The 24,405-nt window shown below is 53.1% G+C and overlaps 9 protein-coding genes across 9 annotated transcripts; 5 read left to right on the top strand and 4 right to left on the bottom strand.

Moving 5' to 3' along the window:
• Positions 1-745: 745 nt before the first annotated feature.
• Positions 746-2,133, top strand: A1O5_03002 (uncharacterized protein; the record flags this gene model as incomplete). Its single annotated transcript, XM_007743615.1, has 5 exons — positions 746-910; positions 964-1,068; positions 1,122-1,379; positions 1,430-1,572; positions 1,629-2,133. The coding sequence occupies 5 exons, from the start codon at positions 746-748 to the stop codon at positions 2,131-2,133; spliced, it is 1,176 nt and encodes a 391-aa protein (XP_007741805.1).
• A 1,662-nt stretch (positions 2,134-3,795) lies between these two features.
• A1O5_03001 (uncharacterized protein) lies at positions 3,796-4,945 on the top strand (the record flags this gene model as incomplete). Its single annotated transcript, XM_007743614.1, has 2 exons — positions 3,796-4,174; positions 4,428-4,945. The coding sequence occupies 2 exons, from the start codon at positions 3,796-3,798 to the stop codon at positions 4,943-4,945; spliced, it is 897 nt and encodes a 298-aa protein (XP_007741804.1).
• Positions 4,946-7,543: 2,598 nt separating this feature from the next.
• A1O5_03000 (uncharacterized protein) lies at positions 7,544-9,204 on the top strand (the record flags this gene model as incomplete). The annotated part of the gene is made up of 2 exons (XM_007743613.1): positions 7,544-7,705; positions 7,759-9,204. 2 exons carry the CDS (start codon positions 7,544-7,546, stop codon positions 9,202-9,204), a joined length of 1,608 nt encoding a protein of 535 aa, XP_007741803.1.
• Positions 9,205-11,155: 1,951 nt separating this feature from the next.
• A1O5_02999 (uncharacterized protein) lies at positions 11,156-12,674 on the bottom strand (the record flags this gene model as incomplete). The annotated part of the gene is made up of 9 exons (XM_007743612.1): positions 11,156-11,707; positions 11,757-11,824; positions 11,878-11,903; positions 11,955-11,995; positions 12,059-12,131; positions 12,184-12,225; positions 12,276-12,302; positions 12,473-12,519; positions 12,579-12,674. 9 exons carry the CDS (start codon positions 12,672-12,674, stop codon positions 11,156-11,158), a joined length of 972 nt encoding a protein of 323 aa, XP_007741802.1.
• Positions 12,675-13,443: 769 nt separating this feature from the next.
• On the top strand, positions 13,444-14,247 carry A1O5_02998 (uncharacterized protein; the record flags this gene model as incomplete). The annotated part of the gene is made up of 2 exons (XM_007743611.1): positions 13,444-13,959; positions 14,062-14,247. 2 exons carry the CDS (start codon positions 13,444-13,446, stop codon positions 14,245-14,247), a joined length of 702 nt encoding a protein of 233 aa, XP_007741801.1.
• A 1,655-nt stretch (positions 14,248-15,902) lies between these two features.
• A1O5_02997 (uncharacterized protein) lies at positions 15,903-16,747 on the bottom strand (the record flags this gene model as incomplete). Its single annotated transcript, XM_007743610.1, has 2 exons — positions 15,903-16,600; positions 16,651-16,747. 2 exons carry the CDS (start codon positions 16,745-16,747, stop codon positions 15,903-15,905), a joined length of 795 nt encoding a protein of 264 aa, XP_007741800.1.
• Positions 16,748-17,719: 972 nt separating this feature from the next.
• On the bottom strand, positions 17,720-18,952 carry A1O5_02996 (uncharacterized protein; the record flags this gene model as incomplete). Its single annotated transcript, XM_007743609.1, has 1 exon — positions 17,720-18,952. One exon carries the CDS (start codon positions 18,950-18,952, stop codon positions 17,720-17,722), a length of 1,233 nt encoding a protein of 410 aa, XP_007741799.1.
• A 435-nt stretch (positions 18,953-19,387) lies between these two features.
• On the bottom strand, positions 19,388-21,835 carry A1O5_02995 (uncharacterized protein; the record flags this gene model as incomplete). Its single annotated transcript, XM_007743608.1, has 2 exons — positions 19,388-21,672; positions 21,730-21,835. The coding sequence occupies 2 exons, from the start codon at positions 21,833-21,835 to the stop codon at positions 19,388-19,390; spliced, it is 2,391 nt and encodes a 796-aa protein (XP_007741798.1).
• Positions 21,836-22,647: 812 nt separating this feature from the next.
• A1O5_02994 (uncharacterized protein) lies at positions 22,648-24,270 on the top strand (the record flags this gene model as incomplete). Its single annotated transcript, XM_007743607.1, has 1 exon — positions 22,648-24,270. The coding sequence occupies one exon, from the start codon at positions 22,648-22,650 to the stop codon at positions 24,268-24,270; it is 1,623 nt and encodes a 540-aa protein (XP_007741797.1).
• Positions 24,271-24,405: the final 135 nt, after the last annotated feature.

Raw genomic sequence — 24,405 nt, 5'->3', positions numbered from 1 at the left:
CATGGGTCTCAAACGACAAGAAAAGGACTGTGCACAGTAACCATAAACTCATCCATGGAACCACCCATACGATGGTTGAGGAGCAGGCTTTTGCATGCTCGCCTACCAATCTTGCCCTGCAAGCACCAGTAGTTGCGTCCATCGAAGAAATGATCAGCACGCCAATAAAGGTCAGTTCCCTTGGTATGTGCGCCACTTCTCTCCCTGATACATACCTCTGTGGCAGCCGTTTGCTTATCGCGCTTTTCCCGGTCATGCTTCCCGAACAAACCCCCATGGTGGTCTCCCATATTTCTTTTGACTTATCAAACTTCCAAGGATACGTTCTTGGTCCGCACATTTCAGGTCCTTCTGAAACTGTTTGTGCCGAGTGCGTCGATAAAACCGTGAAGGTCAACTTCCGGTGCATTCAACAGGGGGCCTGTGGATCGCTTAGTGACATACTCAATCACACGTGGAAATGTGGTTTGGTGAAGTTTTCAAGTTTATACAGTTGCAAATCCCACCCTGATTCCCCCGTTGGCATCCCCTGAAACATAACTCCTCACCGACGACGTTCTTGTCCTTCCCTTCAGTCATTTGCATGATGGTGGGGAAAGGCACGTAGATAGTGCAGCCTCGTTCCAGTCTGCCGACGACCATTTCGCTGTCTGTCACTCAAAACGACATCTCTTTCACCACCTCATCCTCCTCTCCGTTATCATCGACAGCAGCATCCCTCATCAACCGGAGCAAGGCAAACATTATGGGGAGCAATCGCTTTTCCCCTATCACTCCAGACGACCATGCTGGGTCTGTCTGGATTGCGACTCTGTTATGTCTGGTCTACTCGGTCGTCACATTGGCCTTGAGGGGTCATCTGCGCCGGAACATGTATGGATTGGACGATTACCTTGCCCTGGCCGCAACTGTAAGGAAAGATTCTGGATGGTGTGGCAGGCCGCACACTGATTGGAGATGCAGGCCGCTCAAGTCGGAGAGGTAGTCGCAGTGATAATTGGACTGGACCATGGATTGGGCAAGACACAAGACCTCCTACGACAGAGTGAACTATCAAAAGCCAGCCGGGTATGCGCCAGTCTCTCGCCGGAGCTCACATGCTCAGTTGCTGACTTGGACAGGCAACCTTTGCTGGCCAACTGCTGTTCATCGTGGCCGCCGCTACGGCAAAAGCTTCCACACTCTGTCTCATGATGAGGCTGTTCAACTTGGTCGGTCCAAGAACAGGACAAAGGTTACAGTCAAAGGTTCTCTACTGGATCAGCCTTGTCGTTTTGGTCGGAGTGTGGCTTTGGGGCATTTTGTCGATTGTCGCCCTGGCGGTCGACTGCTCTATTCCAGGGTTTATTCAGGCCGACACTGGGCGATGCTCTCATCAGGTGCGCGATGGAACCAGATGCTTTGCAAAAACACACGCTAACGGCTCCAGTTTCTTCGTTGGCAGTTGATCACCGCGTTTGACGTGGCGACAGAATGCATTCTGGTCGTGATCACTGTCTTTGTTGTTTGGCCTGTACACCTGGCCTTCGCGATGAAATGCCAGGTTGTGCTTGCATTTGGATTCCGACTACCGTGAGTCTACCATCTCGCTCAAATCAGAGTGCACCCGCTAACAAAGTTACCCTCAGTGTGGCGATGCTCTCTATCCTCCACCTCCATTACGTGGCCGACTATACCAGCTCAGATAATCCGGGTATCGCGATCGTGCCCGTGATTGTGATCCAGCAGGTGCAGCTTTGCTGGTCGCTGATTTCGGCCACCATCCCCAATCTCAAGTCATTCGTGCGGAGCTTCAGCAGTGGGTTTGGCATCCAACTCGATCCTTCTCTCACGCAGGCATACTATGGTTCTGGACGTGGCTCCGGACGGCTGGGCCGCAGCATGAATGCTTACGAGATGGGTTCCGTTAGTGGCAATGGCACCGCCAAATCGAGGTCTGCGGCGAGATCATACAACGACAACACCGCCGAACAATTTCCACCGGTTCCACGGCAAGATCCCAGTGGCAACAAGCTGACTGTCATGAGAGAGAACGACTCAATTGACAGTGGCGGCAGCCAAGACCATATCATTCGCAAGGACGTGCAATGGAACGTTCACTACGAAACAGAAACAGACCAAGGGAGAGTTTGAGGTCGGCGTACGGGGGCAGTTCTGTGCGATACAAGGTCAATCGAGGGATGGTTAGACATCAGGCAGGTTCTGAAGGCGCGGAAGGATATACTACGTCTTCAAAATAGAAGGGTTTTGGTTCTAAAGGCATCATGTGGAATACCATGAAAGCCCATGATCCGTAGCTAGGATCTGTACAACAGCATGATTCTCGAGAGCGGACGAATTCGAGCACCACCCCATTTTTGCTCTTTGTCGGGGAAGGTCTTTTCCGTTCGACATCCGACATTGTCCTTTGCCTTCTCAGTGATTAGTTCCAAACAGTGAAAATAACGCAGAGCTCGACCTTAGCAAAAATCCCGCGCAGGCATCCAGAGATGCTACTCCGCATGGCTGCCTGCCGCCGTCAACACTCGCGCAGCCCAGCCTGGCGGCCAGGGCAGAGACTGAGACTTGTTTCTGACGGGCCTGACTTGCTGACTGTCGCGTGCGTTCCGCGGCGATTGCCTGAGATGATTTCAGGGGGCCGGAAAAGTGTCTGGTCTGCCATGCGGTGTAGCTGCCCAGTTTATGTATCCACACTTGGACCCCTTTGGCTACTCAGGTAGGTACTAGTAGCTCTTTAGTTGGTGATGCCATGAAATCGCACTTCTGGAGCCACATCTTGGCTCAGGGAGAAAGAAGTTCACCAGCTTTGAGCCATGGCATCGTGGTGCTTTGCCGCGCCCATGTCGTTGTCGATTGTCCTTCTGGTGGGGCGGCATCTCCACCCAGCCACAGCGATAAGGAGGTACAGTACTGTACTCAGTATGTAGTGACATCGCTATCGATCCACCGCTGTCACCTGCTAGTTAAGCAGACAAAGGCACCAAAGGTACTTACTAGTATGAGTGTCTGTCGCACCATCGTCGGGGCCGAACAAGGCGACTAACTTGCTGCAGCTTGGACCCCACGGGCACGATAGCTCGCTCAACGGCAAACATCTCCAGCGTATCAATATCATTTCGAGATTTCTCGTTGCTCACGCGGCCCATAGGGCTTAGTTCAGGAGCCTGGTATATATCGAAGGGCTGGCCCCAGCCTCATCGAAACTTATCGTGGTCAAGAAGCTTGACGTCTAGCGAAGGCTCTTTCGTCCAGTCCTGCTAGTTTCGATTGATCCAATCTCACCATCCACGATACTGCGAGCCATTCTACCAGACTTGCGAGACAGACATTTTCCGGCGGGTGGGCGGAGTCTTTCCGGGCAGGCAACGCAGCTACCTACCCAGTACTGTAGTTGTCCCACCTACGGAGCACATAGGCCGTGAACATCGTCTTCTTTGTCTAGCAGTCCGTAATCGTTCTGCTTACTTTTGCTCGCTCGCTCGCTCGCTCGGAACCGCTCGAAAGTCGCAAGGAACAGTCGAAGGATTCTTATACGGCCCAATCACAACAATCTCCGTTGGTCTCGACCTGGGATTCGCATACTGCCACTCTCGATCGCCTGTGGTTCAACCTCCCCACCGTCAGCAACATCCGGGAGCCAGAGCTCCCGCAAGCGAAGAGCGAACAATTGCGGAGATCATCTAGCATTTTGACTTTTCACGCGAGTTGTGGGGAGGTCGAACTCGGCGGCCACATGGGCACTTTGCTCACTACGGGACCGGACCAGTAGAAGTGCTGCCAAACCAAGCAGTCATCATGTCCTCCACTACGCGACCCCTGTCACCCTCATCGTTGCTTGCTCAATCGGCCTTCGATCTCCGAAGGGCACGCTTCTCAGACCTGGCCGCTGCGGCACGCATGTGTTCTCGTGCTTTTGACGACGACGTGCTCTTCGGCCGCCTGATCCATCCTTATCGGAAGTCCTACCCCGGGGATGTCGACAAGTACTGGTATCGCCGGTTCGTCGTCGACTGGTGGGACCCGAGCCATATTTTCCTTGTGACAACGGTGCCTTCTGCGGAGTATGAGGATAATGGGGAGGAAATCGTGACTGGGTTCGCACATTGGAGTCGGATAGCTCCCAGCTGGAGGGACAATTACAAGGCCGGCTGGGGGTGGGCCTGGTGGGATCCGAGTAAGTCGTTCTTCAGGTCTTCATGTTTGCAGTTCCTTTCACCCCCTTTGCATGACCTCACAGAAAACCCGTTGTCAATGGCCTGCTGGGACATGGAGGTATTGAGGACAAGCGCTCTAGGCGCGAAGGCGCAATGCATGGATTCTACTGCATGATCTGCAATTTTGCTGCTCGCCACTGGGAAAAGGGACATGTCTCCCTTTACTCATCCATTCCCTTGAAAGCCCACTAGTGCTAACTGGTTATCCCGCAGGACGTCTACTCCGACCGATATCGAGGCTGTTTGTGAGACTTCTCGCGTGGCTCTCGCCCAATCGTGCAGCGTCGCGGAAGGACGAGTTCATTGTCGAACGATCTTACAACTATCTCGACCATATCTGGACCGGCCAACGTTCCGAGTGCTGGTACCTCGAATGCCTCGCCGTCCATCCTGACTACCAAAAACAGGGCCAGGGCCGTGCGCTCGTCATGATGGGCCTGTGGCAAGCCCAGAGGGAAGGCGTCGCGTGTAGTGTGATCGCCGCAGATGGCAAAGAGAAATTCTACCAGGCCTGCGGGTTTGATGTCGGACCGGTCGGCAGGTCTGGTGAGGGAGAAGGGAATCCGTTGAAAGAAGTTCCAGGTGGATTGGTATTCTTCAAGGATAAAGAAGGTCTGGTGCTCCCCGACAGGCAGTTTGGATCGTGGATGGATGGGCATGGTGTTTTCGACTGGGATGAATGGAAGAAAGGTGTTGAGACCAAGAGTACTGATAACCAGGAGCCTGAGTAACCTCGGAGTCCTTCTTATAACTGCACATGCACGGTCTCAGGTCCCTCGAGGTTGATATCCTTCATCCATCTCCCTTCCTTGCTTGTCCCTCCACTGCGAAGCGCCTACCACGACTGCCCTCGGTGACTTCCCGACTTTCTAGGTCGCCATGTCACCCTATGGACACATTATGGCAAATCCTACAGAGTGAGGTGCCATGGTTCTCGCTCCTGCCTGGATGCTTTCTTCGAATAGATCAAAACGGTTCGCACCTTGTTTGATCTGCTTTCTTTTCTCTCCATGTTCAAAATATTCAGTGCAATATGCCAGATAAAGATATGATTTCATTTAGCTTTTCAGTACTTGCGATTTCTCTCAATTTCAACGTCGATCATGGACATCTAACTAGTTCTAACACCGTCGACTCGCTGCATTCACACTGCTAACGGGTCTACGGTGGGAAACCTCACGGATAAATGACTCAAGTCTCCCTGGCTTTGGTCGAAGTCTGGGCCCTCAACGTGCATTGACGGCACCATTATAGACAACAGGTTTGACCCAGTGTCAAGGAGACGGGACCGTCTAATCAACGCGGGTCGTCACAATGGCAACAGCTCCTGCAATAGCCGCTGCATCGAAGGCGGACACGATGTGAAGGAGGGGAGCTCGCCAGACGGAATTGCAACGGATACTTCGAAACAACCGGGGTGAAATCGACGTGGTTCAGCCCAACAACGAGGTCGCGACCCCACAGGTCCTCGCTCCCAAGAACCACAGAAGCAACTGGATTTTGACTCGGCTCCTTCTTTGGATCGAACCTCCTCTCATACCCACCATGCTCAGCGAGGAATTTAAAGCATCTCATGCCCTCGATAACAACGTCACGACCTCATCCTACAGATGGTATACCCCTGGAAAACCAAAGCCCTCGACCAGTTGGTGGACATCGTCATCAATCCAAGAAACCAGAACACAAACTCTGCACCTCGCGATAGACACAGGGGCTACCATACAAATACGACCACCAGGTCTGCAAAACCACCTAGTGCTAGCAACTAGCAAGGCCATTGGTCGAACGCGAGCAGCCATGCTAAAGTTTGATGATGAGAGGTTTTTCCTGGCTTTCTTCTCTTCAACAATGTCGGTGGGCTTTGTGGGTATCTTCGTCGACAAGTGGTCAGAACTAAAGAGACCCCGGCTGCTCAAAGAAATCTCTGTCTCGGTGGAGAGTCTGGGAGATAGAGAAAGTTGGGCTTTGGGCTTTGGGGAACAGGGTCGATCAAGAGAAATGGTGGAGGATGAAATGCAAGGCCAGCTTGGGTCAAGACCAGCAAACCTCCGCGCGACCAAAGGCCCCCCAAAGCCGTGAGAATATCCGTACGGACCGACAACCCTTGTCGACATGTGCTGATCGAATAAGGGGAGCTGCTCACCTGCATAAACCCTGAGATAAGTTGAAGCCTCAAATCCTCTAACGCTGGTTCTTGAGCACATTCACGCTCTTGTGCAACCAGACAATCTCCTTGGTAACATGTGCGTCTCAGACTATTCCCACCGATCATGGTATCTTTCAAAGCTAAAAATGTAGACCATGGAGAAGCAGAATGCACGCTGCCGAATGCTGATGTTTTCTTTTCATCTTCTCTGGCGGACAGGTCGATAGTTAGAATGAGTGGAACGAGACAGGAAGCTTGACAACGAGGAAAATGTCCCGAATTCTGCGGACGGGACCAACTCTCGCGAGACCTAAGCGACAGGACAATTAGATGCCAAGGCCGCGTCTCTCAAAAGCCGTCAGTCCGACAATGTATTTGTTCCATCGAGGCCAGCGGAGTCGCCCTGTTCAGCCTCGTGGTGGCGCTGTTTTGTATTTGTCCCAGTCCAGCAGGTTTGTTTTTGGGATGGAGCTCGACCCATCCATATTCGCGATCCGCCACGCCTGGCCACATAGAGAGGAAACAGTTGACCCCAACCTGTGGTCGTGGGGAGGGTTTGGTGGAATCGCGCCACCCCCACGACGGACACAAGGCCAGGTGTGCTGTCAACCTGGCAACCTCGACTTCATCATCCCCATAGCACATTTGAAGGCTCATCTACGGCCACCACGGGAGTTTCAACCGGTCATGCCCGTATGCTCCCCGTTGCCGACGGGTCGGTGACGGGCCTCCTGTTGGTCATTCTCGTAGTGCATCCATCCAATTCCCTGCTTTTTCAATTGCCGATCACAGTTGCGGGGTTGTGCACGAGATGCCATCCAACCCTGCAATGGCTTCAGTGCCTCCAATAGCTGTGCGCCCAGCACGCCTCAACCCCAGACAGTCGGTTGGACTACTGCGCTCCGCGCATTTCTCGGTCTTTGCCAGATGTACGGAGTGCATCCAAGGGTAAGTGATGCGCGCCCAGACCCCACACCTTTGATATCGTGCTCCAGATTCAACCTCCAGAATTTCCGACCTCGTTTCCTGCTCCTCATTTAAGCGAGGGGGGTATTTTGGTTGTATAAATACGTTCTTGTCACTTCCTCCATTTGTCTTCTCACCAAGTCACCCCTTGGCCGTCGTGGGATACCAGTACACAACCACCGACGTTCAGAAACATAGTAGTAACCTCGACGTGATGATGGCTTCTCTCGACGACAAAACCGTCCACGAGGCTCACGCCGAAGATGTCGAGTCGGGTCGCCCGTCCAAGGAGATCACTGAGCGTAGAGCCAGTGTGAAGCATGGCGATCGAGCTCTTGCGATCGTTGGAGACCAGCGCGTGGAGCTGACTGACGAAGACGTATGTTGTCGACCCAAGCGGCGGACACGTGGATCCTAACAAGGCTTGAACAGAACAAACGCATCCGACGCAAGACCGACAAGGTCATCCTCGTTATCCTCGTCTGGGTCTACTTCCTCCAGATCCTCGACAAGTCTGTCCTCGGATACGGCGCTCTTTTCGGCCTCACCCAAGATACCCACCTCACCGGCGACCAATATTCCTTTCTTGGATCCATTGCCCCCATCGCACAGCTTGCTTGGCAGCCATTCTCGTCCTTCCTGATCGTCCGGGTACCCCATCGTATTCTCATGCCGGCCCTTTGTCTCGGATGGGGGATTGCCCAAGCTTCAATGGCTGCGTGCCATGATTATAGCTCGCTCCTGGCAGCCCGTTTCTTCCTTGGACTGTTTGAAGCCGGCTGTTTACCACTCTTCAGTGTCATTACCAGCCAGTGGTATCGTCGAGCAGAGCAGCCAATCCGAGTCGCAGCTTGGTACGGCACAAATGGAGTCGCGACAATTGCTGCTTCAGCAATCTCCTACGGCCTGGGCCATATCCCTTCACATGTCCTGCAGGAGTGGCAGATCATCTTCCTTTTCGTTGGTCTTGTCACCATTGTCACTGCACCATTTGTTTGGTATTTCCTCGACAACGACATCCCTTCTGCGCGGTTCCTGACGGAGCACGAAAAGGCCCAAGCCATTGAACGCCTTCGTGCCAACCAAACCGGCACAGGCAACCGCGAGTACAAATGGGACCACATTATCGAACTGGCGCTGGAGCCCAAGACATATCTCTGGATTGGACTTTCTCTCCTGCTCAACGTGGGCGCTGCGGTCACCAACACTTTCGGCCCGCTCATTCTCCAAGGTGTTGGCTTCGACAAATACAAGACCTCGCTGCTCAACATGCCTTTTGGTGCGATGCAGTTGATCGTCATCCTTCTCGCCTCCTACGCTGCTCAAAAGGCCAAGCTCAAGTCTTTCGTCCTCGCAGGTCTCATGCTGCCGGTCATTGCCGGTCTAGCAGTTCTCTACGTTCTCCCGCGTACCTCAGGCTCTACTGCAGGCCTCTTGGTGGCCTATTATCTGCTCGCGTTCCTTTTCGGCGGCAATCCACTCATCGTTTCATGGATTGTTGGCAATACTGGAGGCAGCACGAAGAAATCCGTCATCATGTCCCTCTACAACGCCGGCTCCAGCGCCGGCAACATCATTGGCCCGCTGCTTTTCAACAAGAAAGACGCACCTGCCTATCATCCCGGCCTGCGGAAGATTCTGGCAATCTTCGTGACGATGTTTGTTGTCATCTTCATTCAGTTGGCGAACCTGATCTTCCTGAACAAGCTGCAGTCGAGGAAACGAGTCAAGAACGGCAAGTCGGCCAAGATCAAGGACCATTCGATGGAGGACAAGTACGTTGCTATGGACGAGACTGAGAATGGCCAGCGGCTGGGTGAGAATGCATTTTTGGATCTCACGGATGGTAAGAACGACGAGTTTACGTATCTTTATTGATCGATTTCGGGAGAGGATACTAGTAGGAGTGTGAATCTACAATGCATTGTTTGCTTGACTGCTCTTCCCGCTTCACTGGGTTTTTCGAGTCTACGACACTAGTCCTAGCAGTAGTAAGCTGTAAGCTCTATGCGTCACCCCCATCTCAGACTCCTCGGAGCCAATGTGATGTGAAATTTAGACTGATCCGAACCCGACCTTGACTTGGCATGAGAGAGCACAAGGGGACCCAAAACTTTCCTTACCTCCCCGGCAAGTCCAATGTTGTCGACATTGCCGGTACAGGGAGAATGTCACTGGGTGCACGGAGGCTGCATTGGTTGGAATCGCAGACTCGAGGCTCAATTTACATTCCATCGAGGCGGTAACGAATGCATTACGCAGTTATCCAAGCCAAGAGCGGATTGGAACCCCTCACAGAGAGGGAACGGATTGATATTGAGAACAGCACAAGAGAGATATGCTACAGTGGTGTGCCCATCCATGGGGCCATGGCTTTCCTTCCAAAAACGTTCTTCGCCCTGCTTATTTCTGCGCGCTCACTATAGTCTCCTTGCACAGCTTTGGTATTCTTGGTTTGGCTTCTTGTCCTGTTTCTGGGAGGCTTTGGACAACCTGGAAGAGAAATTTGTCGACTTTCCACATCATAGGCTTCAAGCCCTTGATCAAGATTGACGACCGAAAAACCCGACGGCTCATCCAGGGCGTGGACAAGGGGTTCGGCGGCGACGACATACTAAGCGTCTTCTAGGAGCACCATATTCTTCGTCGAGGAGGAGGTCTAAACGCGTCACGAAATTGACTGAATCAGGCTGCTACATCCGAAGACTTTCTCGCTTGTGGGACAGTCCGTGCGCGGTACGGCGCCGGCAGTAGCTGGCGTCCGGTGGTTGGACCAACACCACTGTAGTAAGTACTGTGAACGCATGAATGAATGCCACCAGTGTCCAATTTGTCCCACTCTTTTTTCCCCCCCAATCAATCTCCTAGGCCTCCTCCTATCGCGCCGTCTTTTTCCACTTCAAAGTTTCCCTGGCATCATTTTGCTCCGGGTCTTGGACCATCATCTGTTTAAAACAGGTGGGTGAATTTTGGCATCACGCCGCTTATCGTTGCGACGATTGATCCCAACATGGTGATCATGAGGATAAGGGGGAACATGGTGGGTTCCTGGTGCGCCTCGAGTGTGTGTGTGCTGAGAGGTGGTAGGTTCTGAGTAATCTCAGTTCTCCAAGAGTCGAGACCTGATACTGTGAACTGTGTGTGAGTGAGATGGGTCTGGCTTGGTTTCAGTACATAGGACTCTGCGCTGGGTCAACGTGTGCTTTTATACACGGTCCGCGGAGGTCAACCTAGTGGCCGAAAAGGTTACCATCAGAAGCTTCGGCAACCAGAGGAATCTGAGGACCGCAGGAGAGGAAACCATGGAAGGGTCTCTGAGGACTTTGAACCAGAGCACGGTGTTGGTGGTGCGAAGGTAATGGAAGAGGCTGCGAGCTCCTGCCAAGCTTTTGCCGCTCATGCACGAAGTAACTGAAGCCTTTTTTGGCCCTCAAGGTCCTCACTCCCACAATAGCGCTCTCTCCTCTCTTCGACTGGTTCTGGTCATCAACACCCTTCATCATATGCGCAACTTGGCCAAAGCCCTGACGGCTTTCGAAGAGCGGCTTTTCCATGGCATCCAAGTACCAGTAACCTTTTTTTTTTTTTAAAAAAAAAAAAAAAGGTATTTCGACCGAGCAAACGCCCGATTTCACCCCCAGAGACATGCATGAACAAAGCGAACCCCTATAGTGACATGGCCAGTCATTACCTTCCCTCCCTCTCCGTGCAATCACTAACCGTACGCTACCACAAAGTTACTCAGACACACGCCGTCAAGGTTTCCTGCCCCAAACACGTCGACTGCCACGGTCAGAATGGTTGGGGGTCGACACTGGTTCAAGAGGACTTACGTATAATGCCATATGTGCAGCCGCCGTTTCTTCAGTTCCTCCCTCACTTTGGCAACATATACTCGGGCTTCATCCGCAGTCCAGGGCTCGGGTGCCCCCCATCTCGTCAACAAAAACATGGCCCATCCTTCCAGACCAGAGCTCCAATGGGCCAGATTGATTCTGCCAGCGTCCTTGAGGAGCGGGTCCTTTGGCCAGGCTCCGATCGGACATTTGTACAGATGTTCTTGGACGTCGACGAATCCGGCAGCTTCGATCTTGGCCTTCATGGTCAACTGCGTATCCAAGGGACGGCCTGCTCGTTGCGCGCAGTCGAGGAAGTTCTGGCCCCACCCAGCTAACAGCGAGTCCGGGTCGAGAGAGCCGTCATCAGACATTACCCGCACGTCCAATTCGATTTGCTCAATATATCCTCCAGATCTCAGGTTATCGAAGCATTTTTTGTAGACTGCGCCCCATTCGGTGTCTGTAAAGGCTCCGAGCATCAGGCGCATGTGGATCAGATCAAATTCTTCCCTCCACGTCCAATCCTGTAGGACATCGTCCACCTGCACCCTGTTAGCTCGCGCCTCACCGATCCGGTCATTCTCAATTCACCTGGAGAAAGCAGTTCGGAGGTACCCATGTTGCTGGCGGAGGAGAAAGGTCAACGCCATACACCGTTGCTGGGTCTGTTTTAGCCTGGTCGATGACGGAGGTTCATTTCATGTTGCCCTACCAGCAGAAAATTGATCGGCAACATCGCTTTGCCACGTGAGAAGGTGTCCACCAAACGAAAGGAGGGGTTTGCCTTACATGGCCCAGGTGCCAGGTCCCGTTCCTATATCGAGGACATACTAATGCGCAAATCAGAAGGAATCCGCCTCTGGTGGTAAAGAATGTTCGCTGAGGGGGCGTACCAGTGGCGACGTTATAGGTGATCGAAACAGTGGATTCGGCTGATTGCTATCCAAGACGAGGTAAAGCACATGGCTAGGAGATCCCTCTCAACACCACGCTCATTCGGCCTTTGAAATACACCTACCCAGCATTGAGTGTTTCGTACTGCTGCTCATCGGAGGGACCCCTGTCAATCTAGTGAGCGCTGTCTACTCGGACGCCAAGGGAAAGCCATACCAATAGTCATCTCGCAGAGACGAGTATCTGCATTCGTCAGCGAAAGGAATGCCCGCACTCAGAATCCCATCAGAAGGGTGGTCAACTTTCTGCCATTTATCATCCGACCGCGATATATCGAGGATGCAACGGAGGTCGTTTCCCTTCCAAAGCCTCGTTCAGCCACTATTCCTAATCCGGCCATTCCTGAAACTCACGAAACGTTATCGCCATCCTCAAAAGCGGAGTCGACGTCTTCATCGACCTAGAGATATTCCGTTATTACCACGAACAAGAGGAGGCTCGGCCGCAGAGAACGCGTACATCGACAATGTCTGCGTGGCGAGACTCTCCCTCTTCGTTAGTAGACCGAGCAGTGGCAGAACTTTGTACGGTACGGGCAGGGTCACGAGAAGCCATCAGCAGGAAAGTTTGATGGAGCAAAAAGGCACGGGATGACAAAGGAAGGGTATCTGTTCTTGTTTTTAACGGAAGGTTGGCCCTATTTTCCAAATTTCGTTCACACGCCCACTGATACACCAAGACATCTCCTCTCATGACCTGTGGCATAGGTTCCGCAGAAAGCTGACTCGTCAAGCCTGCCGTCAACGGTCGGAGGCGGATGTGGTGCAAGCTCGACGGGATACCGGCCTGGCTTTTCGGTCTGGCATTGCTAATTAGGTTTCTCACCGGGCGTCCCACCAGAAAGCCCAGCCTTGACCCAATGATGCCTGACTTTCTGTGGGTTTTGTTTCCAAACTCCAGGTACACCATCCACAGCCCCGTCCACCTAAGGAGCAAGCGACCTCGATTAGCGCGGGGTATTTTTTGTTGACCCGCCCCAGCGCAGAGCTTGAGAGATCCGTCCCGAAAGCTACATCGAAACGAGGAAGCTCGTCCCCCCCGTCGCTAGGCCTGTGTACCTGTCAGAGTCGAACACGTTCAGGATCGCTCTTGCTATTTTCTTCCCAAAGGAACGAAAACCCCTCTCTGGAGGGGCAGCATTGGACTGCAGGTTCCGAGGAATCCTTGTGTCAAATTTGCACAGACTACGAGTACAACTCCCCGGTACAGAATACTACTAGTAGTATCTTCAGACAACTGCACACACACACTCTCTCTACCTTTGCTCGGCTCGCGACGGGATTTGCTGTGTGTTAAGATAGGTCTCGCTTCCCAGGTCACGTCCATGGCGTCTCCTCAGTCCCTGCCCACGAAAGTGGTCGCAGGAGTGACGGTGCCCGATACGCCGCTCATCACGAAAGCTCTAGATTATGTGCGTCAGTACTCGACAGACGACACATACAACCACATTACCCGATCCTTCCTCCTCGGGTTCATCATTGCCGACAAAGTCCTCCCTGACCGAGACCGCGAGGCTCACGCCGTCGCCGCCATCATGCACGATCTGGGCTTCCCCATCGGCCACCCGCCACACTCTGAGATCGTCTCTAAGGACAAGAGATTCGAAGTTGACGGGGCCAATGCCGCGAGAAATTTTCTCAAGAAGGAAGCCCCAGACTGGGACAAGCACAGGTTGCAGCTGGTGTGGGACGCGATAGCTCTGCACACAATTGGATCCATTGTGTTTGAGAAAGAGCCCGAGGTGCAGGCCTGTAGTTATGGCATATGGGCAGACTTCCAGGGACCGGATAGAGTGCCAGGCGGACTGTTGAGCTGGGAGGAGTATAACCCCGTGGTCAAGGTATGCATATCAAAACCAGCCTGCGTTCTGGATGACCGTTGCCAGAAATCGACCGAGAAGATCTTGCTGGCATACTAACTTTTCTTTCCTTGCTCGACACAGGAACATCCCAGACTGGGCCTCATGAAGGGATTGAAAGCCAACATGTGCCATCTTTGCGAGCTGAAGCCCCAGACAACGTATGACAATACGGTGGGTGAGTGGGGGGATCGCTATGTCGAAGGGTATAGTAGGAAAGGCAAATTGACCCAGGATCTCCTCGAGACGTGTAATCTCGATGAGCTGTAAGATCATCTTGAGCAGCAGCAGCGAATGCCAATTTTGTTCACCCTCTTTTCCCCTTGCCCGAAACCATGGCGACTGGCCCTCGAAAGAAATGGTACACTATACGCGCTGTCAACAAAAATTAGAACTCGACCCGGCTGAACTCCTTCCCGGGACAGACTCGCGGCTTGATGGCCCAGGGGATGAATAGCGCCGAGAGGTCCTTGTCCGAGGGCATTGCCTGCGCCTGTGCGCCGTCGAGCCCGTCTGTGTTGATGATGATGATGCGTCGCGGCACTAGCGTGGCGAGAGGTGCACGGCGTCGAGATGCGCCTTGAGATCAGTGTGCCCGGTCACACGGTGATGGTCGTTGTCTTCTTCCTTGACTGCCCGCGCGCGAGACTGCTCCCAGACATGGCGCATTGTGTGATCATTTTTGAACTTCGACGCCGTGATCTTGCGGTGTCTCTGCCCACTCCGACCCGTTCAGGACGACATGTTCTAGCTTTAGTAGAAGGTAGTAAACACCTGGGAAAAGGGCTCGGACATGATAATCCACGTCTTCGCGTCCCTGTTGTAGATCTGCTCCCCGGCGGGGCAGGTAGGCCTATATAGTGTGCAGTTCTGGTTTGGGCATGGGCGGTAGAAGCGCGAATGTCTCACTCCCGCCGACTCCCAACTCTTGACACCGTCTCAGCGCCGGCTGGGGAGGATGAACCATGCATCTCCAAAGGAAACAAGGGGGTTCATGGGAGGGAGGCCGAAGAGGCATGCGGCAATGTAATTCTTGACCGATCTGTAGCACCGAAAGACAGTGAAGAAAATTATAGGGAAAAACAGGAATTTCCAAAAAAAAATAATAAACTTGATTTTTTCCCCCGCCGATAGGTACTATCAAAAGCACCTGCAACCGCCGACCGTGTGTGGCAACTCGAGGACGAGACCACTTTGTATGCTGGACGTTTAACAGTGTGAAAAAGAGCACATGTACGTACTCACGCCGTCCAGCACCCATGGCTCGATGGGACGTGTATATACGTGTGTACACATATATATATTTGCATATGTCGACAAGGCCAAACAGGAAATCCGACTCGCCACGACCTCAACATTCGCCTCTTATTAGTGGAACAGAGCAATTAGACTTCCTGCATCGAATCCAGGGACACAGGGGAGTGCCTCAGGCAGCGAAGGTCTGCTCGTAAGCTCTAATCGAGGAGTGTAGCGGCGAGACGGACGAAAAAGGGGGAAAGGACGACGCTGCAGAGGTTCTGTCCCTCATTTCACCGACGGTGTCGACAAAACGCTGTGCATCGGCCGAATACAGCCTTGTCAACTCAAGCACATATTAATACTCCAGGAAAGCAAGCCACTCGCCAGGGACTCTCGGAATCAGCCAAAGTCTGGCATGACTTTTCAGTCATTCCCGTGTACACCTATCTGTACACGTCGCTCCCGGGCAGTCGTAGAAGGGAAGAGGACAGAGAGGAGGTGAATCGACAGGAAAGCTCCAAGTGATAATAAATAGCCCAGGGAACGGGCACCACGGTCTGGTGTCCTCCAATGCCACGTTCCGAAGAATGAAACAGCCATGACTGTTTAAAGCTGAGATTTAACTGGAATAACATCGTCAACAGAAGTTGGCAGCACATTCGGTATAGCATCTAAGGCCTGCCCGTCTAATGCACGACGGTTCCAGACCACTCTGAACAATCAACCTGCGTGGCCGTGCCAACGGCAAGACCTACGCCGCTATTCCCAAAAAACGCCTCGGAGGCACCGCTGTCACTGCAGAGATCAAAGTTGACGTTGGCCCCGTACTGATTGGTGCCTGATAGACCGTTCTGGGCGCACAGCGGGTTGCCGGCGGCCGGGCAGAGGTTGTTGACCATGACCACGATGGTCGTTCCGACATTGCTGAGGGTGTTGCCGGACGAGTCCGTCTCCCCGACTAGCTTCCAGCATGTGCCACAAGCAGGACCTTGACCCTGGCCAGGTCCAGCGCCGTAGAGGTTTTGAGACACGGCTGCGCTGAAGCCGGGAGAGGTATAGAAGAAGCAGGCGGCCGTATTGGTATTGCAGTTGGGCGAGCCAAAGCTGTCGCCGGAACCGTAGTGAGTGAACGATGCCTTGTAAGTCAGGCCTCCACCGCTGGAGGCCGGGCTGGTGGAAGTTGTTGGCTTGCTAGCACTTGTTGGGCTGCTGGACGGCGACGGGCTAGGCGAGACTGGTTGAACGACTGGTGGTGAAGAAGTTGCCGGTTGAGGAGGAGATGGGGTGTTGCTGGCTTGCAGGCACTGGGAATAATAAGGGTTCTGCTCGATGCAGGTCCAGCCTGATACACAAGTCGTACTACCGGTCCAATTGATACCGCCACCTGATGAGAGTGAGGACGTTAGATTGACGAGGCTTCAGATGTCTACATACATTGTCCCCACGGGGCTTGTGAGGTCGAAGAGCTCGCTGAAGGGCAGGCGAGAAAGATACACGGGAGAAGGAAGGAAGTGACGATTGATTGACGCATTTTCCTTGATTCGCAAATATCGAGGACTCCTTCAAGCTTCTGAAACAGGTGACAGAGAAAGGACACAGCGTGAGAAACCAGAGAAGAAATGAATGGACCTCGATCGACGAGTGTAAAGAACGGCAGGCTGCTGTCAGTTTGAAGAATCCGAGAGCAGAATGGGAGACCAGCATATTATTAAATATGATCCCATCCCTGGTATCGTGTTAAATTATATTATCCAGCCATGCCCCCGCAATAGCCAGGGTCGGGATGTTGTGCTGAAATCTGAAGTTGTTTTGATCCCAAGCGAAGGCGTTGTGGCAGCATGTCTCCCAGATAGTAGCTCGCCTCAGCACCATGGTGGACCATACCAGCAGGGCCCATTGTAATCTGAGCAAGCCTCGTGCCGGCCTCCGAGAGATTGAGGCGGTTGAATTTGAATTTGAAAAGGTGCACTGCTGATCTGTCCTTAAATCTCACGGATGCATAGAATCCCTGTCCCGAAATATTGAACCCCTGTACTACTCCGCGCATCTCGCAGCCCCACGGGCCCAAGGCTGAGATCCCAGATGCGAATTTGGACAGGCGAGATCTGGCAGCCAGATCCACCAATCCCCTGAAGCCACAGTCAAAACTATCCTGAGACTCGATCCTGCCCGCGTCCGAGCTCGACGATAATCTGGGCGATAACCTGGACCACGTCGGGGATAGTCTGGAAGATATCATCAATCGAAGCACAGGGAATGGGAGATATTAGGCGCAGAATTGTAAAGGGAACCCCTCTCCGCATGAAACAAAGTCCCCATGCGCACCCCAATGCTGGTTCTAGTCCACATCAAGACGGTCTGATGAGTCGAGACTCTGCTTTCGCGAGATGGAAGGGCCCGCAGTTGATGTACATGGTGTAAATTTTCTGCCGTTGGTTTCATGAACAGGTTGCTCATTTGCCTTTGACTTCGTATCGATATTTCATGACGGGTGAGTAGCACATTAATCCAAAACCATGGTCGCAACGTCTTCGCTGTATCTTCTTTCCCTCGCAGAGGCGGTCCACCACAAATAGGCCCTCGTCAGCCAACTCCTCAGCAAGAATGTGAACCAGCCACAATCTTTCTGTGTCCCCCAGCCAAAAGCGGCTTCTTCGTAGGCCTTGTCGATATTTGCCCGCCTGACTTTCTGATATGTGCGGAAGACTTCGTCCGGTCCACTATCAAACTTGGATTCCATGGCACGAGCAAACAAGATGGCGTCCTCCAGAGCATACGCTGTACTTTCGCCTTGCGGCGGCATTGCATGTGCGGCATCCCCCAGTAGCACCGTGCGTTTCAAGCACCAATTGCCCCTTGGAGCGAGCTTGTAGACAGGATAGAGAGTCCAATGATCTGTTGCCGCGAGGAGGGGTTCGAGGAATCCGATGGCACTGCCACCAAATCGAGTTTTGACGTCCTGCTTAATCCTCTCTTGTTCAGCGCCGCGGGCCAGCCAACCTTCCCTTGACTCGACATCTTTCTTCTCGGTGATAGCTGCCACGAATTGCTTCTTCCTAGTCGGCTCGTAGTAGGTGGTCATGAGACTGCCGCGCTGTGACTGGCACAATCCTGTGTCTTTCCATGGAACTGTTGCTCCTTCCTGCAGGTCTGCAAACCCGAATACTGCGACTATGCCGGTGTACAGCGGTTTTCTCTCAGGGTCGACGAGGCTGGTTCTGACAAATGAATGAATCCCATCACACCCGAGAACCAAATCCGCGCTTAGTGTTCGACCATCATCCAGAACAACAGTTACCTGGCTGCCAGTTTCGACAATCTGGGCTGGTTTGCAGCCATACTCCAGCCCAACGTTGTCGAGTGCTTTGACGGCCTCAGTGAGTGACTGCACCAGGTCTGCGCGTAGGATTCTGAGTCCCTTGAATGCGGGTTCGCCAACTCCGACACCGTTGTCGCCGGTGAAGTTAATGTCACCGAGTCTGGCGCCCGTGTAAATGGTGAACAGTTCAATCTTATCTATCTCGATCCCCAAGTCCCTTACTCGAATCTGTGGTAGGGCTCCAAGGTGATGCAGGCAGCGCAGGGCATTCGGTGTCAGTCCAACGGCGCCGCCGATTGTTGAGGGCCGTGGGCGAATTTCAATAATGGTAATGTGTGGTTTGTCGGGAAGCCATTTGGTGAGAGCCAACGCTGACGAGAGGCCAGCGATGCCAGCGCCGACAATCACGACGTTCATTGTGGAAGGTCAATACCGATGTGCTGATGCGTAACAATGGATCCTGGGAGGACGCCATGCTTCTGAGGCCTCTAAGGCTTCCTTTATACCCTACCTACCTTACGACAGCTGAAGCTTCAGCTGTTTGCAAATCTAAAGTTCAATGCCATGGCATGGGTGGGTTGGAATTGGACTCCTTCTGAAAATGGCAGGCAGCCGTATTCAAAGCTGCTTGGTTGGCTGGTGTTGCTAATTAATACCGCTGATGCGCTAGGCTTCCGGACTCGGTACATCCAGACCAGCTATCTTCCTCGAGCCCAAACACCACGCAAAGACTCTTGCAGGATACTCTCCACATGCGGGCCGGGTGGACAGACAAAATGAAACAGATTCACCGATACCTGCCAGCACAAGCTTGGACATTGAAATCCAACAGTCGACCAACCGACCAGCAGGTTAGCCTAGCCCAGCCCTTGTGGTCTTCACGACATGCTTAATAGCTTCGAGACTGCCTTTGTTTCCAATGGCGCCCAATCCCACGCCTTCTACCCAGCCCATTTTCTCCAGCATCGCCCGACCCTTATTGTCCGCACCGATCTCTGGCGCAGACGCTCCTACAACGTCCCCGTTCATGTACGTGGCACCAGACGCGGCTCCACCACCCCCTCTCCTGGTTTTCGCGGTGCTAGATCTTGGTGTACCGCGCGCGTCGTAGGCACTGATTCTTGTCCTTGGGAAGAACTTTCTGAGGCTCATCAAAGCGTCGATCTCCCAAACTGTATCAATCGTGTACCGGGGAGTATGCGGCCCCTTGGTCAAGATAGGGTAGCGCCCTATACCGTGGCCATCCTTGCCCTCAGATTTTGACTGCAACTTGAGCGACTTGGCAAGCCGATGGACTGAGGCCCGAGTTGCAGCATCCATAGGCGCCAATTTCAGCGTCGTGACTTCCTCAATCAAAAACTGTCGGATTTCTGCTTTGATGGCGACAGGGTGACTGCGTTCAGATGCTTCTAGAAGAGCAGCCTCGCGCTCCTGTAACTTCTCGCGCTTGCGGGCTGCCTTCTTTTCCCGGTCCTTGTTCCAGGTGTTACGAAGACGCTCAGCAAGTTCCTCATCCTCGACACCGAGGTCGAAGGGCAAGTCCGACTTGCGTCCCTTTTTCTTAGGTCGGAGACTGGGTCGGTCAAAATCCATAATGTCAAAAGCCCCGTATGGATCCTGATCAAGGGCATCAGCGAAAGCCGTTGCAGAGGGGAAACTGTCACGCTCGCGTCTGTTTCTCTTTGACTTGGTGCGGCTGGAAATGTGCTTCTTCGAGGAAAAAGCGATGAACCCATCACCGGCTGCAAACTCGTCACCGTCGTCATCAATCTCGTCAACTTCATCAATTTGGCCGTCGAATAAGAGCAGCTCGTCGCCACCCATACCCAACTCTTCTTGCTTTGCCAATGCTCGGGCAATCTGCTCGTCTGTCATCCGCGCGGTACGATCTAAGATGCGGTCGTTTTCCTCATTTTCGGATTCTATTTCATCATGAAGATCATCCAAAAGTTCGTCCGTGTCTGAGGAATCCGAGTCCGTCGAGTCTCCTGTAGTGTCTTGGATTTTCATGGCCCGTATTTCCTCAAAGATACGGATCTCCTCGACAGCAGAGGCCGAGTTCAGCCTTCCATGTGGGACCCAGCGAGGATCACCAGTGTCTTTGCCAAGTGGGCTCACGAGGTACTGTGGACCGCTCGGACGTGTGCGATATCGTAGAACATGGCTAACTTCAACAACCTCCTCGTCGGTGGTGCTGAAGTCATCGAAATCTTGCAGATCGGTAGAGTTCCAATCGATGGCTTGGTCGACGTCGTTAGATCCTTTTGCAGGGGTCCTGGTTTTGTTGGGTCGCAAATGGACTTTTTGCTCAGTAGCGCCATCAAAGAATCGAAAATGTTCAGTTCTTCTCCCCGTCTTGACCGTGTGGTTATTTTCAGGGATTTTGTCCTCGTCACTGTCATCGTCGTCGTCAACTGCTAGATTTGCAATGTAATCATTAATGATGGCTTCTTCCTCTTCTCTTCTTCGAAGGCTCTCTTGTCGACCTCGAGGACGACCGTGGCGATCGAAAGTTTTGTTCCGACGTGGAGGCAAGATATTGCTGAATTTGTCGAAACCAGACGAGCTGGACTCGCGAGTGGGGGTACCAGCGGTGGGGAGAGAGCTTTGAGGTGGAGGCTTCGCTTTCATAGATCTAGGTTCGGGAGGAATTGTAGGCTCTGAGCTGGGAGGGAAGGCTTTAGTGGGAGGCTTCGGTGCAGGGTTCTGTCGCCCGGTAAAAAGGATCTCTTCAGAGGATTGCGATGAAAGTGAGTCTCTTTTTGCGAGAGGCCTTTGTCCGGTCAATTCGACTAGGGGATCATTATGAATAGATGATTGCTCGCTCTCTGATACACGTGGTTGAGCCTCCTCAACTCCCGCTTGCTTGTCCGATGGCTGTTCAGAGGACGTTGCTTCTTTCTGGGATTGATTGTTCTCTTTTGCCACTGCATCTATGTCTTCTTGCTTTAGATCTCCCGCACTGATAAAAGTGATTCTCTGTTCCCTGAGTCGTGTAGATCCCCACGACATAGCATGACGCTCGGTGTTTCTAGCCGTCTGAGTCATGCTCAACACGGTGTTGTGAGGATAGGGAGAACTTGAGTCTGAGAAGTCTTGCCAGTCCTGCAGAAGACCACGGTGTTGGGCATTGGGCACTGGAAAATCTCGTCAGGACCCGAAGGCAAAGGCAAAGAGTTTCGCTCTCGACCTACCTTTGTTAGAGGAATTCGAATGGCCGTGTCTCCATGGCGAGGGTGAGTGATTCTGCTGCCCCCCATTGCCTTTCCTTCGGGCTTGCGCTCGTTGGCGAGCACCCATGATGGGCGGGGTTGCCCCTCTTCCGACGGCAGACTTGAGGTGAAGATGGTTACCAAAAAAGTGGATAGCGTAGAGCAGGCAGGGTAGAAATACAGTAAAGTGAATATTCACAAGCTATTCAGCAAATGCTGTCGTGAATCATGAATAAAGATGAAGAGTCATGTTTCGATGCTTTGAGAAGAATTGGGGGTGTGCAGGGTGTGCCGGGTGCAGTGCTGGCTTGAGTGACGATCGTAAAACGCACCCGCAAATTCCACCAGTCACGCTTCGCGCACCGCCCTGGTGGCCCTTGGTGGCCCCCAAGGTGCTTGGATAAACGACTCCACCCCCAAATCAAGCCTGGTGATGCCTCCCAGGCAAGGCTAGCAAGGCTGACATCCGCCGGGCTGCCACCACCACCCACCGCCGTTTGCCTGCGCCTTGACTGCGGTGAACGTCACTTCGCTCCTCATTGTATGTTCCTACTCCCACGTCCACGCTACAATCTCAGGCCCTGCTTCGCTATAGCATATACTATCGTTAGTATTGTCCAAGCAAGAAAACGTCCCTTGCAAGAGCTCCCGGCCTAGACCGACGTCGACAACCTGGAACCCCTCAGAGTTCTGTTTGCAACCCGGCACACCTCCAAACCACTAGACTTGTCACTGGTCCTACCTGCGTCTAGGCAGAAGGACGATGACTCTCTGACCCTGGTGCAACTAACGAGCCGGTTTCCTCAAGCGCTCACTCCATTTGGTGCTCTCCTATATGCAATATCCTCTGGCCTTCAGAGCATCCCTCTCCCCACCATCCCTTTCCAGGCCCAAAGCGTCATGAATGGCGTCGATGTTAAGCGCTTTGTGCGCTACTTCTATGACCCTCCACCAAAGTACGATGACATGTCCGGCACCTCTATATGGCTGTTGGGAAAGGAGTATCAGGCCGCACCGCCTAAGCCAGTTACAATTACGGATCACGACGATGTGGTCGAAGTCGAGTCTTCGTCAGATTCGCGTGACCCTTCTGATGCTAGTGCTCTGTCGTCCACGGCAGATGAACCTACACAGCAGCAGCCTTATGAACCTCAAGCACAGAACACAAGTAGTTTTGACGATGCTCAGCATGTGACGGGCGGAAATAACCTTCCTTCCTTATCGAACGACCCTTCCGATCGAGGATGGCCCATTACATTTCTCGACGACTTCGAATCGCGGATATGGATGACCTACCGTTCCAACTTCACGCCCATCCCTCGTTCACAGGAGCCCGGCTCCAACGTATCCTTGTCCCTGTCCGTTCGCCTACGCAATTTTACCGAGAGGGATGGCTTCAGCAGCGACACGGGCTGGGGATGTATGATCCGGTCGGGACAATCTCTTCTGGCAAATGCGCTCGTCATGCTCCATCTAGGGCGGAATTGGCGACGGCCTCACACCTATACCAATCGCACGTCGTCTCCTCCTCCCTCAAGCGATTATTCCCTGAAATTCCCTTCCTCAGCTCAAACACAAAGCGAAGCTTCCATCCTTTCGCTCTTTGCCGACTCCCCACTCGCTCCTTTCTCCATTCACCGCTTCGTCCAACACGGCGCTTCCGCCTGCGGTAAACACCCGGGCCAATGGTTCGGCCCCTCTGCAACAGCTTCCTGCATCAAAGAACTGTCTGCCGAGTGCGCTGCCGCAGGGTTACGAGTCTACGTGACACCATCCGCGAGCGAAGTTTATGAAGATAAGTTTCGCAGCATTGCACGCGCCTCTGCTACGGATTTCACCATCAGACCTACATTGATACTTCTGGGAATAAGACTAGGGCTGGACAGAATTACACCTGTCTACCACGAAGCCCTCAGAAATAGTCTCACATACCCTCAGTCAATTGGCATTGCAGGCGGCCGTCCATCCTCATCACACTACTTTATCGGCTGTCAGGGTGACCTCTTCTTCTACCTCGACCCGCATGAGACCCGCCCTGCCCTGCAACATCACACAGACCCCAACGATTACACCGACGAAGAGATCTCTACATGCCACACGCGCCGTCTCCGTGGGTTGAGGATAAGTGAGATGGATCCATCTATGCTTATCGGCTTTCTCATCAAGGACGAGCAAGATTGGGAGGATTGGAAGAGGAGAATAAAGGAGGTCAAGGGGAAGGCGATTGTGTCGGTTTTTGACAAGGAGCCGCCGGTGCCTGGGGAGACAAAAGAGAGGAAAGAGGCAGTGGACGAGGTGCAGACCTTTGATGACGAGGACGAGGATGATGAGACTGTTACTGTCACGGGCAAGGAGAATGAACAAGCCAACCGTGAGCGCGAGGCAGACGAGGATGGAATCAAAGTCGACCGCGAAGCCGAAGAAGGGGAGAGTAATACAATGCATGTTGGCGGCGATGTTGGGAGGGATCCTCCCTACGTTGACGAGCTTGCGCGAAGGGAAGATACGATCAAGGTTCCCTGACCACAGGAAGATGTGTCTGCGGGACGACGAGTACGATGCTATGCTACGCGTGAGAAGGGTACAACTACTAATACCCAGTACGGCTAACGACTGTCCGGGGAGGGGGGGGGGGCTTTGGAGTTTGTGGATCATTTT

Source organism: Cladophialophora psammophila (genome assembly GCF_000585535.1).
Source record: "Cladophialophora psammophila CBS 110553 chromosome Unknown aczJe-supercont1.4, whole genome shotgun sequence".
Classification (NCBI taxonomy): domain Eukaryota; kingdom Fungi; phylum Ascomycota; class Eurotiomycetes; order Chaetothyriales; family Herpotrichiellaceae; genus Cladophialophora; species Cladophialophora psammophila.
This window is presented reverse-complemented; position numbering and strand designations above follow the sequence as displayed.